This window comes from Marmota monax, unplaced genomic scaffold (genome assembly GCF_021218885.2).
Source record: "Marmota monax isolate L192 unplaced genomic scaffold, Marmota_monax_Labrador192_F-V1.1 WCK01_AAM20220418_F8-fsc00139, whole genome shotgun sequence".
Lineage (NCBI taxonomy): Eukaryota > Metazoa > Chordata > Mammalia > Rodentia > Sciuridae > Marmota > Marmota monax.
Window position 1 is genome coordinate 586799 of NW_026695226.1, and position 17280 is coordinate 604078.

The 17280-nt window shown below is 36.3% G+C and overlaps 1 protein-coding gene across 4 annotated transcripts in view; it reads left to right on the forward strand.

The window, feature by feature from the left end:
• Grm3 (glutamate metabotropic receptor 3) overlaps nt 1-17280 on the forward strand; it is a 212673-nt gene that overhangs the window by 112936 nt on the left and 82457 nt on the right. For 2 of the 4 annotated variants that reach the window (XM_058576087.1, XM_058576089.1), the window contains 2 exons: nt 2961-3033; nt 13738-14349. In XM_058576087.1, the coding sequence (XP_058432070.1) occupies nt 13882-14349 (468 nt within the window). In that variant the 5' untranslated portion in view covers nt 2961-3033; nt 13738-13881. The remainder of the gene's footprint in view (nt 1-2960; nt 3034-13737; nt 14350-17280) is intronic. The other 2 variants (XM_058576088.1, XM_046435374.2) reach the window with 1 other exon arrangement.

The window sequence follows — 17280 nt, forward strand, 5'->3', positions numbered from 1 at the left end:
ATCACTTTAAACAGTTCAAAGCTATACAAGAGACACACAGGTCCTGATAGCTAAAAAATTATGTCTAAAGTTACAGCTATACCATTGGGAACTTCCTACATTTGAACATGTACTGAGATAGTAAAGATCAGTCCTCCCTGAAACCCATATAGGGAGTGGATAGGAGGGGAGAAGGGAACCCAAACTCATGGACACAGGCACAGTAGTTGTGATGAAAGTTAAAGGCTACTAAATGCTATAGTATTTGCCATGGAATTGGAAGACTAGGAATTGTTATAGAGGGCCCAAGCTCTTTGTAGTTAAGGCCCCTAATGCCTGTGGCAATGAAGATGAAGTCAGAGATAGTTTGGCTGGTACAACCTTAGGGAATATTCTGCTTTTGGCACAGGAGTCCATTAATGTCTTAGCCCAGACTGACTCAGAACAAGAAGTTCCCAGTGCCCCCGCAGCAAAACTCTGTACAATAGGGGTGGATCAAAGGAGCAGGGATGAAAACATTTTCTAAAGAAATAGAATAAATTAAATTGCTGTGAGCACCTTGAAACTTTTCTTTGTGTGTGTGTTGGCGGGGGTTGGGGGTGTCTCTTTCCATCTGCTCCTGGCATTTTATGATATTAAGCACCCATTAAACACTGAAAAATCCAGAATTTACTGGACACTTTGGAGCTTAGGTCCCCCTGGCATCATTCAGGCAACCAGCAATTTCTCAGGATCACATCTTCCAGAGAGGAGCTGCAGAATTATCACCAGGTGGTTCTGCTCACTAAATGAAGAAATAAAGGCTAGATGGTTAGGGTTGTCCAGACCTGGAACAACAGTGGCTTTGGACTACCGCGATTATGTGGTAAGTTCAGAATACCCCTCCTAATTTCACCAGAGCTACTGGCAACTATCCTCACTACCACAAATTCTAATAATAGGTACTAGTTATTGAGCTATTATCTATTGCTTCATTTAAAAATAATCTCATGCAATAGATATTACTGTTGTCTTCACTTTACAAACATGTAAGACAAGGAACAGAGATGCAGCCAAATCATGGGGTCATAAAGTAGATTTAAACCACTGACTACAGAGCATGTATTCTCAAGCAGTAGTTTTTCAACAGAGATTGTAACTCAGTGGTAGAGTGCTTGCATAGTAGGGTTAGGCCCTGGGTTTAATTCTTAGTACCACAAAAATAAATAAACTGAAAGTTAAAGAAGTGACTTGTGAAGTGTTTGTTTCATTTTTTTACCACAACCCAGTGAGAAATTATTTCACAATTTAACACAGAACAAATAGTTATATACAGACATATAGATGCCTAAAGAAGATTTTAGAAAACAATATTCGTACTTTCTACATAAATGTTTTAGTTAAATATTTCTATATTATCAGTATTTCCTTTAAAATGTTCATTGTGATTTACGAATATAGGTCATGATGCATAAATAGGGTGCGAAAATTTGATCTGCAGTAGAAAAGCACTGTTCTAAGGTGCTATGCTATATTGCTTTCTCAGGATCTTCCTACTTGATTCTCTAGGAATGGAATTTAAGGGAACACTATGTAATTAACCACTAGTAACTGTTTAACACCCAGATCTTGGGAACTGTATGGGGACTGATTTTTAGTGGCTGTTGATTTTTTTGATATAAATATTCCCACCATGGCCAGTTGTTTGCTCCCAACACGATGCCACCAAATACAGATTTAGGAAGAGATACACATTATAAACTCTTGAGAGCTTGTCCCAGCTGACTGTGGCACAAGAATGATTTGCCCCAGAATTTTTCAGCAAAGCAGAATTGAAAAATGTATATTTAAGGTCATTTTAATAACCAGAATAGCCTCCCCTTGCCAGAAATAACTTTTAATGGTATTTAATCACCTACTTGATGAAGTATGATTTTAATCTGAAATCTTATAGAAGTTGGCTTATAATTAAGCACAGAGTTCATAGGTGCTATGACTTGAAAACATTTAAAAAAACCCCTATTCTTAACTATCTGTACTCTAAGATATCTAAAATTCCATGAATAAAATGTTTCTCTAACTTTTAAGCCAGTATTTGGTCCACTTAAAAGTTGATTATCCCTGAATGGGTAAAAAATAAATTTGCATTTCTGTGATGAAAACTAATTGCTTATTATATAAGATGATTTTTCATCTGTTTTTTTTTGTTACTATAAGAGAATTCCTGAGACTGAGTAATTTATAAAGAAAGCAGTTTGGGCTCACAATTCTGTAGGCTGGAAAGTCTAAGATCCAGTGGCCACATCTGGAGAGAGAGATGTGCTGTGTCAACTCACTGGAAAGCAAAAGGGCAAGTGGGTACATGTGGAGATAAAGCAAGAGAAATGACCTGACCTATGAAAAGTAACACAAATGAGAAATTAGAATTCTGATATCAGCATGAAGGATGATGTTGGAGTACTATATTTTAGAAAGACCCATCATAAATAAGGTAGCACATTAGGAGCCATCATGAAGCCTGGGACCATCTAAGAGTTAAGATAGCATCAGGAATCTACAGAAAAGCATAACTAGGAAAAAAGTTGTGGAATTAAAAAATTATCAATGAAGAATAATTTTAGTTTTAGCACATAGCATGTGCTTAATAAACTTTACTGTCATTAATGGAAAGGGACTGGGAAAGCAGAGAGATGCTATTTTGGAATTGTTTAGAGGCGAGTTACAAAAAAAAATTCAAACTGACTTAAGTTTAAAACAGGAATTTATTCTCTTATGTAACCAGGAAATCTTAGTTGGATTAAGCAGCATATATAATATTGTTAGGTTTTTTTTTATATATTTTCTCATAACTTGGCTCTCCATTTCTCTGAGTTTATTCTCAGAAAAGTTCTTGTCTCATGATGGTAAGATGGCCAAAAACAGCTCCCAAGTTTATGTCCATTATTCTGAGCTTCTCTGAAAGAAATTACCCTGATGGTTCTTTATTTTTTTTCTTACATTAGCCTGGTTGGTGATAATTTAACCATAGGCTCATCCCTGAAGCAGTGGCTACACCTAGACACTCTGGATATTCAGGTATGTCACAAGCTACCTGTCAAGCCCCAGGAGTGGATTTGCCTCACCTTAGAAGCATATGTTTTGGTTCCCAACGGAAAACTATACTGTAGCTTCCAGAAAAATAGATAATAGATTCCAATCAGTCAGACTACAAAGGAAAAACCAGTTGTGTTTCAGCTAATGAGGATTTTGCTTAAAAGTAACAAATCTCCAACATCATATCCAGCAAGTCAATTCAGGGCTAGTATTAAAAAGGCATAACAACTAGTAGCAAGTTAATAAAATGGAGAGGAACCATAACCTTGAAGTTGGAATCCAAAGATACTAGTGTGCCTGAATTTAATACTTGAATTTCCAGATCATGAAGAAATTCAAGGTGTAGGTGAGAGATTCTGGAGGACACAAGAGACATAAGAACAGCCAGAAAAGTGGAGGAATGCTCCAAGGACTTGGAGGATTGGCCATTTGCCAACTTGACAGAAGTATTTCAACATTTGAACAAGTAGTACAATTGTACAGTGTGTACCAGCTAGATTTCAGCCTTGATTCAATCTAACAGTAGCTATAAAATTAAAGAAGGATGTGGTATTAAATGCTACATTCAGAAGCAAAGATTTTGAATTATGGTATCATTCTTTTAACAGAAGGACTCTAGAAGGCCCCAAAGAGTTTCTAACAGGAAATATTCAAACCTATACATATAGAAAGAATAAAATCAAACAACAAAATTGCCAAAATGGTAATGGAACTCATCTTTTCTTACTGTTTTTTTATTTCAGAAAATTTAGTTTCCATGAAACTATTCTAACAATGCTTAGTGAGTAGACTCACAGATATTCTTCAGTATTTATCCACACATCAAACATTTCAGTGATCTTCATTCCTTCTTATAGGTTTGGTTTTTCTTTGATGTTCTTTTCTGTTAGTTTGATGTAATTCCTTTAGCATTTTTCATGATGTAAGTGTACTGATTATGAAATCTCTCAGCTTTAGTTGCCATATATATATATATATATATATATATATAATATATATATACACACACACACACACACCTATATACACTGAACTATAGTTTATCTGGAAATAGAATTATGTGATGCTTGATCATTTTTTCCCCCTTAGAACTTTAAAGATGTCCTCCCATTGGTTTATGGCTAACATTGTTTCTGCTAATAAGTTGATTGTCATTCATATTGTTTTTGTGCATATATGTGTTGTTTTACCCTGAATGTTTCCTAAGTTTTCCCTTTACCTTTTATGTTATCAACTTAACTTTAATTTGCAAATAAATTATTTTATTTGTAGTTTTCCTGCTTAGGGTTTGCTGATTTTCTTGGTATTATAGTCTTGTTAACAACCAAATTTGGGGAATTTTTATGCATTATTTCTTAAAATTTTTTTTTTCCTTCCATATTCTCTCCTCTCCTTCTGAAATTCTAATTACACTTAAATTAGACTACTTAATATTTCTAAGCAAAAAACTGAAGCTTTGTTCAATTTCTTCTCAATCTTTTTTTCTCTCTGGTCAGATTGGATACTTTTTCTTATTAAATATATCTTCTAAGTTCATAATTTTTTCAGTTCTAATCTGTTACCTTCCTCCCATGAAATTTTTGTTTTAGATATTTTACTTTTGAATTAAAGAATTATAGTACAATGTTTTTTGTAGTTTCCCCTTTCTGATGAGTTTATTTAATTGTTTTAGCATTTGTAATAGTCAATTTAAAGTCCTCATGTATTGATTACAAATTGTAAGTCATTTCAGGGCTTATTGCTAATGGTGTTTTCTCTCTTTGGGTGACACTTTTTAAATTTTCCTATATATCAAAGAATTTTTATTGCATGTTAGTCACTATGAAAGATATGTTTGTAGGCAGTTTAATTATGTCATTTTCCTTTAAGAGTTTTGTTTTAGGCGATAGGTAAACAATAGGTGGATCATTTTAGTTTTGTTACATTAGTTGTAGTCTTTATTAGGGTAAGTCTGCTCTGTACTTCTTCCTATGACATGCCCTTTATTCCAGAGCTTAGCCTTCATAGAGTACTGCCTTTCTGGGGTTTTAATGAAAAGTATAAAGTTGCCTAGTTTGATCTCTGCCTTCCAGCTGGGTTGGATCTCTCACATCACTCAGATATGCAGTCAAAACTGCATATTCATATGTTCTCCATCTGTGCATTCCACCAATTACATTTACAAAATAGGAAAAATTTCTAGAAAATTCCAAAAAGCAAAATTTTAATTTGCCACATGTTGAGCATTAATCTGAACCCACATGAGTGACATGAAACATAGACATACCCTGCTGTAGCCTCCTGGCAGTTCACAGATCCACAGTCTCTCTCCAGATTCACTGTTTCAGCACTATTTCTTTCTTATCTTTGTTATGTACTATGATTGAAGTGTCTGTAATGAACACATACAGACATTTATTTCATAAACAATACAATATAACAACTATTTCCATAGCATTTATATTGTACAAGGTATTATAAATAACATAGAGATTATCTGAAGTCTATGGAAGGACGCAGGTAGGTTAGGTGTAAATACTAGAGCATTTTATTTAAGAAACTTAAACATCTGAGGATTTTATTATTTTCAGGGAATATTAGAACCAAGTCCCTTCAAGGTGCTGAGGCACAATTGTACATAGCCTCCGATATCAACATTTATCTCTCAACCCTAATGCAGACAGGTGCTATCTGTTAGATTTCACCGAGTCTTGCCAAATAACCAGACAAATACTTACACCACCCCATCTCCACTCAGCTCTCTGCTCTGAAAGTTGCAATCACTTTAACAGCCCAGACTCTAATCTTTTATCTGTTTAGGCCAGTAAGACTTCCACTGCTTCAGGGTAGGAAAGTGTCCCCATGCATAATACTAAAGAAATCAGAGGGTAATTATGGGAGATTTATTGGGTGATTCTCTTGGTAATCATAGTTTGTTTATATATTTTGTTCAATTTTATAGCTATTTCCAGCAGAATGGCAAATCCAATACCAGTTACTATGACATAGCAATAAGCAGAAGCTACAGATATTCTAAAGACATCATTTGGTACTAGGCAAAGATGGTGCTTTTTTAAACATTTTACCAATCATACACTAAAGAAAATTTGAAAGTCAGAAGTGATACTTTGGTGGAAACATGTGCATGTTTTCTTTTGTGGACTTGGGCCATAATGCTGAAGTTTTCCTGAACGCTAATCCTAGTTACATGCTTACAACTTACAGTCACCTTGAACAATTTGTTCTACTTTCTTTCCCTCTCTTTCTCACCTTAACAACAAATAATGTAATTCGTTCTCACCAGAATCAGTAAGAGTCAATTTTCTGTGAGAACACTTCATAATCATGCAAGAACAGAAACTATATATTCCTAGGTATTATTAATAATGGCCATTTGATGGGCCATATTGCCCATCGGTAAAGAATCCTATAAAGGTATTCCTCCATTTCACTCCTTCACCATTTTGTCCAGAAGCAAAGGGAAAGCTTTTGACAAACCTAGTTTTTAAACTCTCTGTTCATGCTGACAAACCTGTAACTTCTATTAGACTTGGCAGCTTCTAAGAGAATGAGAACAAAGGTAAACCACAGGGAGTTTAGGGAGGCTCCAACTCAAAGATTTGTACTGGGGTTAGGAAACTTGAGGATATTAAAAAAAAAAAAAAAAACAGGATAAATGGTAACACACAACATGTGTGCACAAACACACACACAAGAGAAAACACTGTGCACTTTGATGTTTAGGGAAATAAAGATTTACTTTGAAGGGAAGTGAGCAGATCTTTCATGTATTTTTATACTGAGTGACCCAACCAAGTTCCTATTGATTAGAATTATATAAGAGCCAAAATTTAGCACAACTGTAAATCTGTTTGCCTACGTCATAAAGACACTTTCCTCTAAATTCAAAAGATAAAGGAAAACAATGTGTGATTTTTAAGTTTTAAATTTTATTTTGGTCCAAGGCCAAATAGCAAAATGGGCCTCTCTAAGGAACATCAATATTCCTTTTTTGGCTCCATTATCTCATCTGGCAGTATTGTCCTGTTCAGTGTAGTCCTCCAGAGTTCTTGGGCCACTTTCATCTTCTCTATGAATACAATAGGCTCATAGGAAAGGGTCTCCTTAAAGAATGCCCGCTATTCAACCTAATTTCTTAATTATTTAAAGTGTTACATACATTATAGGATTTCAAACAGCCTTAAATTCAAACAGAGGAAAAGCTAAGCTCTTCTCCCTAACTTCAAATCTTTGTCTATAGGCCTGGTCTACACTATGCTATTCTGCCCCATCCTTCATACTTTCAATGGACTTTACCTTTCATTAGATGCTTTACTGTTTTTAATTTTTATTATTATTTATTTTTGTGGTACTGGAGTTTGCACCTAAGGCCTCACACATGCTAGGCAACTCCTTTCCCACTGAGCTATATCACCAGCCCTGGTGCATTACTTTATATTCCTTCCAATCGCTGTCGGATCAACAATATGTATTTTATTTCTAGTTTCTCCAAATGCTCTCAACTTTCCCAGTTTTAATTATACATTTTTTCCTCTAAAAAATCGACCAACTGTTCAATATTAAAATGTCAGTTCACTTTAATATTATACATTTCTCTAATATTTTAATATTACAGATTTCTCTGTAATATCATTTTTAAAATGACCTTCTTTGAGTGATTTTCTTCATTCTCTGGATGGGCTTTCCATATGATTTTTCAAATCTCTTGATCAGACTCTCTCAAAAACTTAAATGCTACTTGGAATTTATCATGTACCCAACATTTGACAACTGAGTGTGAGACACTGTGGGAAACACAAAGCATTTAATACATTGTCCTTAATCCATAGTGTCTTACCATCTAACAGGAAACAGGAACAATTTTCAATGTAAAAAAAAAAAACAGTGCAAATAAAGCATAAAACAAAATATGATCCCCACGACAAATACAACAGGGTATGTAGTAATGCATCAAATGGAGGGACCCCTCACTGCAGGAAAAATGAGGAAGGTTAAAAAGACCTGCTAAAAGTGATTGAGTTTCAAACAGTCAGCTATTCATAATAGCTTCTTAAATGTGTCCAGGAAAAAAAATATACCTTTTTTCTTAGTAAGAATTGAGGAATTAAATCATGTAATGATTTATTCTATCATTAAAAATAGAGGTGCAACAAAGCCCCTGTTTACTCAGTTGAAAATGGCAGTCTAAGAGCAATGGTTATGCCCTTTGTTGCCTATAATTCGGACAGTTAATAAATTATAAAGTCACACTCATATTATATATTGTAGGAATAAGCTCAACTTTGCTCCAGATGGTTGAGTGAGCAGATTTTGAGCACACACAGAAATGCTTCAGCAAATTAAAGGTTTATTTCCAGGAAAAAAAAGGAGCATGGTTTCTGACATTATCTATCCCAAATAGACCCTCTCTCTTTTCCCTGGATAACTACTTATTCATTAAGTTGAAGTGGATTTTGTTTCCAACACTAAGTCCCTGAGCAAAGTCAAGAGAGGAATAAAAATACATGTTAGCATATGCAGAATATAGAAATGTTTCCTGCCCACATATTCCAGGGGTTATGGTCACAGCAAACTTCTGAGATTCTATTAGTGCACTGATTAATAAAACATTGGTGAGCAGGTTGCCTACCAAGGGCTACACATGCTTGTTTATAGTGACACACCACTCTTCATCCCTGAATGGAGAACTTTGACTGTAGAGCTGCAATTCTCCAGCTGCATATGAATGTGGCTGCAGGAGGGAGTCTGTTTATCTGGGGAATGTGCTGCCAGCTGATTTATAATGAAAGGAACCTGAAAAGAAGTGGTTGGTGCCCTTTTCCACAATCCGATAAGCTATTACACAGAGATAAACAATGGCATTGAATTAGGCATATTTGTCTATTTTTTTCAATGTTAAATTTTAATTTTTTCTTCTTTCAGTTTCTTAGGGCTTCATTTTAAATACTACTAAATATTTCTAAATTATATATAGTCCTGCAGTCTTAATCATTATAAATTCTACTTTAAGGAAAAGGTAAATAAGAAAATACTAAGACAGTATAGTTAAATATTACTCTAATTGATTTTTGATTTGTAATTCTGTAAGACTACATTAAACATTACTTGAAGATAGCCCTGTCAGAAGGTTTAAAAAATGTTACATGACATTGTTATCAGTCATAATAACAATGTTTTATGGCCAATATATCTAGTTTTTTTAATATTTATTTTTTAGTTATAGACGGACACAATATTTTGATTTATTTTATTTTCATGTGGTGCTGAGGATTGAACCCAGTGCTTCACGTAGGGTAAGCAAGTGTTCTACCTCTGAGCCACAATCCCAGCCCCAAGCATATCTAATTTCTAAATTTATTTAATATATGTTGTATGAATGGATTGCTTTTTTAGTCAAGCTCTTAGTAACAGTAAATCTATGGTATACTTACTTTCAAGTATTTCAAAAATCAGGGAATTATTTGAACACTTTTCCATCACTCTATATAAAAAATGTCTAAGCATTTAGAATGTTATTTAACATTAGGGATAATGCTTATTTGTCTATAATTGAAGTGTATATTCTTGGTATCTAGCTCATGGCCTAGCACACATATAGGAGGAATTCAATAAATATTTGATGAATGAATGTATCTCTGAGGCTTTGAGATAAGATATTATGCATTTTTTTTAATTTAGTATTCTCCTGACCAAAATCACAGATGTAAATGTAGGCCAGTTCTCAGCCACATACCTTGTAGCTTCACAGGAACTTACCCTCAAATGCAATTTCCAAAATCAGAGGAAGAATTTTCTTTTCCATGTATACAGGTTGAAAACCCTTATCAGAAATGGTTGAAACTAGAATTGTTCAGATTTCAGATTTTTAAAATTTATTATACATATAATACATACAAAACGAGATCTCTTCAGAATAGGACCCAAGTCTAAACATGAAATTCATTTATGTTTCACATACACCTTACGCATGTACCCTGAAAGTAATTTTACATAATGTTTAGTGTGCCTGCACTTTGAGTGTGGCCCATTTCATGTGGTCAGGTTTGTAATTTTCTTTTGTGCTACCATGTCAGATTTTGCAGGATATCACATTACAGATTTTCAGATTAAGGATGCTCAACTGCTACAATATTACTTTCTAAATATTTACCTGTTGGCACTCTCCATCAAAGAACACAATAAAGAAATATCATCTGGGGCAATTAGGTGTGTAATGAGATAAAAACAACCCATTTCCCTTCTTTAATCTCCCATTTCCCAAGCCAGGAATTAAATAGTAAAGAGTTATTTGCAGATGTAATTATCATTGATATCTACTTTCAAGAAACATTTGTTGAATATCTTCTGGATTGCAGCCACTATGCCAGCTCCGAGGTATATAGAGATAAATAAGCACAGCCCCCACCTGTAAGACAGATAGATCAATATATACTTCTACCATTACTGTAATGCAGCACTTCATTTCAAGTCTTCTTTGACTTAAGGCATTTTCCTAACAGAGAAATAAGTTTACTATAGATTATCAGGTCATCTTTACTCTATGAATAGTCAGAATAGTCAAACTTTCTTCATATTCAAGAGATGCCTATATTTTTAATAAACATACATGGTAAGCCCTGAGTTATTGACTTTCTTCCAGTTAACTGTTCTCTGTTATTAGGCAAATAAAACAATGATTTTGTAGAGCAATTTCTGCATCTTTATCATTAGCAATAATGATCAGTATCTTTTGCCTTCCATCCAAGGCTGTTTCACTTCAAAGGGAATTGTACATAAAGATCAAAGAGAGACCAGAAATTGATACAAGACCAAAAAAAAAAAAAAAAAAAGTGAAAAAGAAAAAGTAAAAAAGGTGCTGCAGTATCAACTTCTTAAAAAATTATTATTATTAGACTTCCTGGTGTCCTGTGGCAGGAATCCTAGAGATGCCCTGAGTTAACATTGAGCATTCCAAGGACTGCAGCCGCCCTCAGTGCCAAGATTCACACCTAAATAAATAAACAAAGCAAAGCCCAGCTGACTGTGTGTCTCAAGAAAACAACTCATCATTTGTTCCACATGAAAGGAACAGAAAGCAAGTGGAAAGCTGGGTTTTAAAGGGCACTGCTAACATGAGAAGGGAGAAATGTCAAAAATGTTGAAGTAAACAGTGGACTAGTACCTGTCTCAATTTTTTTCATTGAGAGTTTTTGTTCTTGGTACCTAAATAATCCTAAATGCTGTGACATTTCATTTATTCCCACAAGCACGTACAGGAAACAATATGAATTATAATGCAATAGCAGATATTTCTTGAAGGAGCTACAGCAGGAATATAAAGCAGGAAATAAACAATTTAACTGGGGAAGAGAGAGGAAAGAATACTTAGACTTTCTTGGCAGAGACTTCTGAGTCCTACATGACAAGTATGTGTTTGCCAACAAATGAGTATAGAAGGGCATTCCTAGCAAAGGCAACAGCATGGGTGGGAGCAAGGGGTCATCAGCTCATGAGCATCCACTGAAGTCTACACAGTTCTATGTCTGGAACTGGGGATTTAAAGGCAGAGGGGTGACAAGGCTGATGAGCACAATGAGCAGTAAAGCTTGACAGCTGGCCAGGAACAAGCTCATGGAGCACTGAGAAATGCTTACAAGAAGTCAATTCTTAAACCTGTAGGCAAGGAAAGATCGGTAGAGTCTGACAGGAGACGGGCCACTCTAAGCAGTAATTAAGACTGTGCATTAGAGCGGCTCCTCCAATGGGACTCTATTCAGATTGTTAACATTGGCTAATTCATCTGGGAGCATACAAGTGGTGGTGTGGCTTCCAGGATCCTGATTGAGTCTGGAAGCAGATAGGAGAGGCCCTTTCTTCCTAAAGCCCCAACAATATACAATCACACATAAAAGTAGGAGAAAAGACAGGCCAACTGGACCACACACTCAGGGACAGGTGGCTGCACCCTCTCAGGAGAATGCTCCCGAAATCACAGGCTGACACACCTCTCACATGACTCTGAAAACAGTAAGCACATTTCACCTTGCAGGAGGGAGGAAAGAGTGTGAACTGACCAAAAGTTTGCTCTAGTGCTAGGGAGCTGGGTGTCTGAGAATACCATGGCTTCATGGGTTCATGTGCACATGGAATTGGCCAGCTCCAGTGTTTTGGAAAGCTCCATGAGAAGACCCCAACTACTCTCAAAAGCATGATCTTCACAGCACAGCTTAGCCTAATTCACAGTGGATACATACATTCTACCCTGTCCCAAGCTACAACCTACTTTGCAAACCCCAGCACTAGCACTTATTGCATATCTTGAAATGTGAGGCCACACCAGGAACTGCCTGTGACACTGGCTACATGACCAGCAATCATACTTCATCATCTATAGCTGTACCATAAATTTAAAAATTGTACCTGAAAAAGTGATATCTTAATTCATAAAAACAGTGCTTTGTTGGGCTGCCAGCAGCTCTATAGAATCTATTGCCATGATCCTGATAAGAGCCTGGCATCATGAGGATAGGGAAGAGGCAATGGCTTTGGCAGAGGTTAAACAGGCAGACTCTTCAGGGATTAGTGGCCAATAGGAAGAGGGTAGAAGAAGGTGAAATGGAGAGGATGCTGGAGTGTGGATTTTTGACTTGAGAGCCTGGACACAGAGAAGATCCATTCTCAGAGATAAGGGAGAGTTTATGACATGTGGACCTTGAGGTGTCCAAAGGATGTGTGGGTAAAACTGTTTAGCAAGCAGATGACCAAGGAATTTGGAGCTCATTTAAGTGGGTGGTGAAACTATAAAAAAAATGAGTTAGACCAGCATAGGGAGTTGAGAGAAAAGGGGAGGGCAGCTGTTCAGCAATGGAATTTGAGATGTACCCAGAAATGAAGCATGAGAACAGAAATCTAGGAGTTGTAACATGTAGACAATAATCAAGATTTCCATAAAGCCCAGGTAAAATGAAGAGTAGAGTGGGTTTTTTTTTTTCAATGTAGAATCTAGTTGAATAGTAGCTTTTTCCAAAACCATTTTATTATAGCAGTAGGAACAGAATCTTTTATCTTTTTTTTTTTTAACCACTGAGAAGTTGTTGGGATTATAGGTATGCACCACCTCACCTGGCTGAAGACAGAACATTGAATACAGAGGGCCGAGAGCATCTAGGATGAGAGGAAGCAGAGCAACACCACAAAGATTGCTTTGGAGAGCTCATGTATGAAGAGGGGAAGAGGGATGTGGTGGTAAAAGTGCTGACTTGGTAACAGAGTTAATTTTGTGTTTTGTTTCCAAATAGAAAGGCCAAGAGTCCACAAAAGGGGCAAGTTTACACATGAAGCTGAATGAGAGGGGATACAGGTTGTTGTCCTACCAAAATGAAAGTAAATGACTGAGTAGGGTACTGGACTTGGCATTAGAACAAGAGTCTGAACCCTATCTCCAATCTAAGTACATTGGCCAAATCACTTTACCTCTTTAGTCCTCTCCAGCCACTTCTGTGAGATGGGACCACTAAAGTCCACCCCATCATGTATTATGAGGACCTGGTAGGCATACCTGTGGGACAGTGTCTGGGCCATGGTGAAGTGTGTGTTTGGGTATGGCAATTTGAGTCATTAGTCCATCAAACTTCTGATGGGAGATCATCAATGTAATCATTGTTGCTTTCTTTACCATATTTGTTCATATAATTTTTATCTCTTTAGGAATTTGGTGACAGGCGCTGTTAGTCTGATCCTCCCTTACATGAAGGCCAAGACAAAGATCCAGTTTGGAAATGAGAAAGGAGAACTAGTGGGCGCCGTTGGCTCTATCTCTTGATATCTCCCAGAGGCGCAGAAAAAGGATTCATGAAGATGTGGACAAGACTTCAAGTTCTTACTTTAGCTTTATTTTCAAAGGGATTTTTACTCTCTTTAGGGGATCATAACTTTATGAGGAGGGAGATTAAAATAGAAGGTGACCTTGTTTTGGGGGGCCTATTTCCTATTAATGAAAAAGGCACTGGAACTGAAGACTGTGGGCGAATCAATGAAGATCGAGGGATCCAACGCCTGGAAGCTATGTTGTTTGCTATTGATGAAATCAACAAAGACAATTACCTTCTACCCGGAGTGAAATTGGGTGTTCATATTCTGGATACATGTTCAAGGGATACCTATGCTTTAGAGCAATCACTGGAGTTTGTCAGGGCATCTTTGACTAAAGTGGATGAAGCTGAGTATATGTGTCCTGACGGATCGTATGCCATTCAAGAAAATATCCCTCTGCTCATTGCAGGGGTCATTGGTGGCTCTTACAGCAGTGTTTCCATACAGGTAAGACTGGCATATATTCCTGCTAAAAGCTGTGTCTCTTTGCTTTTATGTCTTGGGGGCAACAAAAGAAGGCTATCCTAATAATTTCATCAATGGATGATGTCATATTTCTATCAGTATTTGATAACACAGGTAGCTATTGCAGCATAACACAATGCCCTGAAATTCAATTGTTTGACCCAATTACTTATTAGTTTACAAGCCTGAAGTAATGACTTCACTCCTTTACAGTAAGCCAGTGGAGACTGGGCTTAGCTGTGGGTGGTTTTGCCCAGGTTGTCTCCTAGAATCAATGCTCTAGCCCATGGAAGTTCTCAGAGTGATGGCAGGGCTGTGAGGGAATGCAAACTCAACTGTATAATTCCTCTTCAAGCTCCTGCTTGTGTCATATCTGCTATTATCCCATTAGCTGAAGCAATTCCACGGGGCTCAGCTCAGAGTCAAGAAGCAGGAAAGAATGGCCTGCCCACAGTAAATAATAGTGCTACATAATTCCATAATAGAGTATCCATAGAAGATAAAATAAGAATTTCAAGCCATGGATAAAAGCAATAACAGGAAGGTACAATATCCCTGAATTCACACACATTTTTTACTAAAACATCATTTTGTTTAGACACAAAATAAAGAACTTCTCAGTATATAAACTTTAAAATGTATGCAGAGAAGCCAGATAATTAACCCTCTCCTCAAAAAACAAAAAGACTTAGCACATAAAGTAGATACAAAGCTGATAAGTGATTCTCAGGTTTTTTTAGAAAAAAAGAAACATTCAAATTCTTGCAGTGCTTATGTACATAATCATAGAGTTCAGAGACAGAACAGAACTGAGAAATCATGCAGCTCAACCTTCTCATTTTCCCAATTCCCAAAGAGATGTTGGTCTCAAGAAAACTCCCATTGGTAGGAAGCACAAACTCTAGAATTCAGATCTTTTGTACTTTTCTGCTTTTTCAGCTACCACATGTGATTTCAGTACTTAAAGTTCGATTTGTTTTCTGGTGAGCACACTATTGTCACAGTATTAAAAGTCCATGATTCTAAGAGTAATACACTTTGCCTCCTACCAAATTACTGTAATCAAAGCCCAAGCATTAAAGATACTCACATTGTCTTTGTATGTCACAAACCCACTTCAAGTGGCTCTATTTGCATTGGAATAGCCTTATTTCTATATCCCAGATTTGCAGCACTTAAAATTCTACGTGTTATTCTGTGTTGTTCTAAATGAGCTATTTCAAATTTCTTTCCCTCTTTAGAGCACACAGTCATATTATAAGTAATTAGGATAATTGGTTTTTCATAAACACCCTTTGACTTCATTAGATGAATAGAAAATATTGCACATCTCAAAGCACAGCATGTTAATTTTGTCACTATTTCTATACTTGGGTCAGTAGAGGTAGAATTTGTTATTGGAGAAAAGAGAAAATTTAAGATGTATACCCACCATACTTTAATAACAATTTCATCTGTGAATGTCAATCATTTCACAAATATTTATATTATACACAATGTTACTGTTAGTAAGGAACAGGAATATATGCTTTTTCTGACATTAATGCATCCCAACATAGTAAATAGCACTATTCCAGAGCAGATGTGTCATAATGATTTATCCAAAGTATTTAACAAGCTATATATTGCAAAATAAATTTTTTACCTAATTTTACTCTTTTGATATCTCAAAAGAGTGAGACTGGTTTAAGGGGGGAAAAAACGTAGGCTTCTAAAACTCTTTACTGGTCCTCAAGGGAAGAAATCACTAATCTTACTCATCAAAGGACCTGGCTTTTTATTTCATTTATCTAGTCAATCACCATAAAGTCACAAATGCTGATATGGTTTTTGTCTCCTCCACTATAAATAAACAAAAACTAGTATATAAAAATGAGTATAGATTTGGACATCAGAAAGACCTGGGTGTCAAGTCCAACATTGCCATTTGCTGGTTAGTTGTAAAATGAGCAAAAGAGAATCTACCTCAAAAAGGTGTGGAAAGGAGAAATTGAGAAAATTCATGAAAAATTCTTCACCCAAAAAATAAGATTCATTAAATGGTTACTATTGTGTTCCCAAAATTATAGGAAAAGTCAGCTGAGAAGCTACATTTAAAACCAATTCTGTGGCCTTTGTAGTGGCCAGGCAATCTAATGAGATCATGGGCTGGTCCCCCATCAGGTCAGTCTGAATAAAGAGCCTAATGTGTGCTCTGCACTGTGACAGGGTTAGAGAGAATACTAAAGTCATATAGAACACGTTCTTGACTTCAAGGCATTTAAAGCCTGGCTGGGGGTTCAGTACAACTGTGAAATAGCAATTACTCTAATTCAGTAATTAGATGACAGAATGAAAGTTGCATTAGACAAAGGTTGATAGGGCCACAGTGAGAAGTAGATACTGGATCTGAGGATATTGAACATAAATTTGTAGTAAATGTTTATGGGGAAGGGGACAGGACTTTGGCAAGAGTAAGGAGGTGAGCTAAAGAGAAAGGGACAGAGTAGGGATCTCCATTCCCTCCTGACTACTCAGGCTCTGATTAGGCCACACCCCAGAACAAAGTAAATCTGGGAGATGGAACAAATGGTCTCTAAACAGTGACCTCCAGGCACCCTTCCAAGGAAACTTTCTACATCAGACCTTCCTTTCAGCAAAGCATCATGAATGAAAAGAGGTCCAAAGAGGCCTTTACACAGCTAAGAATTGAAGTATGTTATCCTTGCAAACATATTTGTCCTTTAATAAGAATTCTTAAAAGTATCCTTAGTGTCAATCCAAAGTAGTAGGCTCCTAATGGTGAATGTACTCTTGTACATTAATGAGGGAGACACTATAGAAGATTTGTGTGGGTATCGTTCTTACTCACCCTCTTCAGTTTCCATGAGTGATTCTCATCATGCACCTGGTGTCTGATGACCATGAGGATAG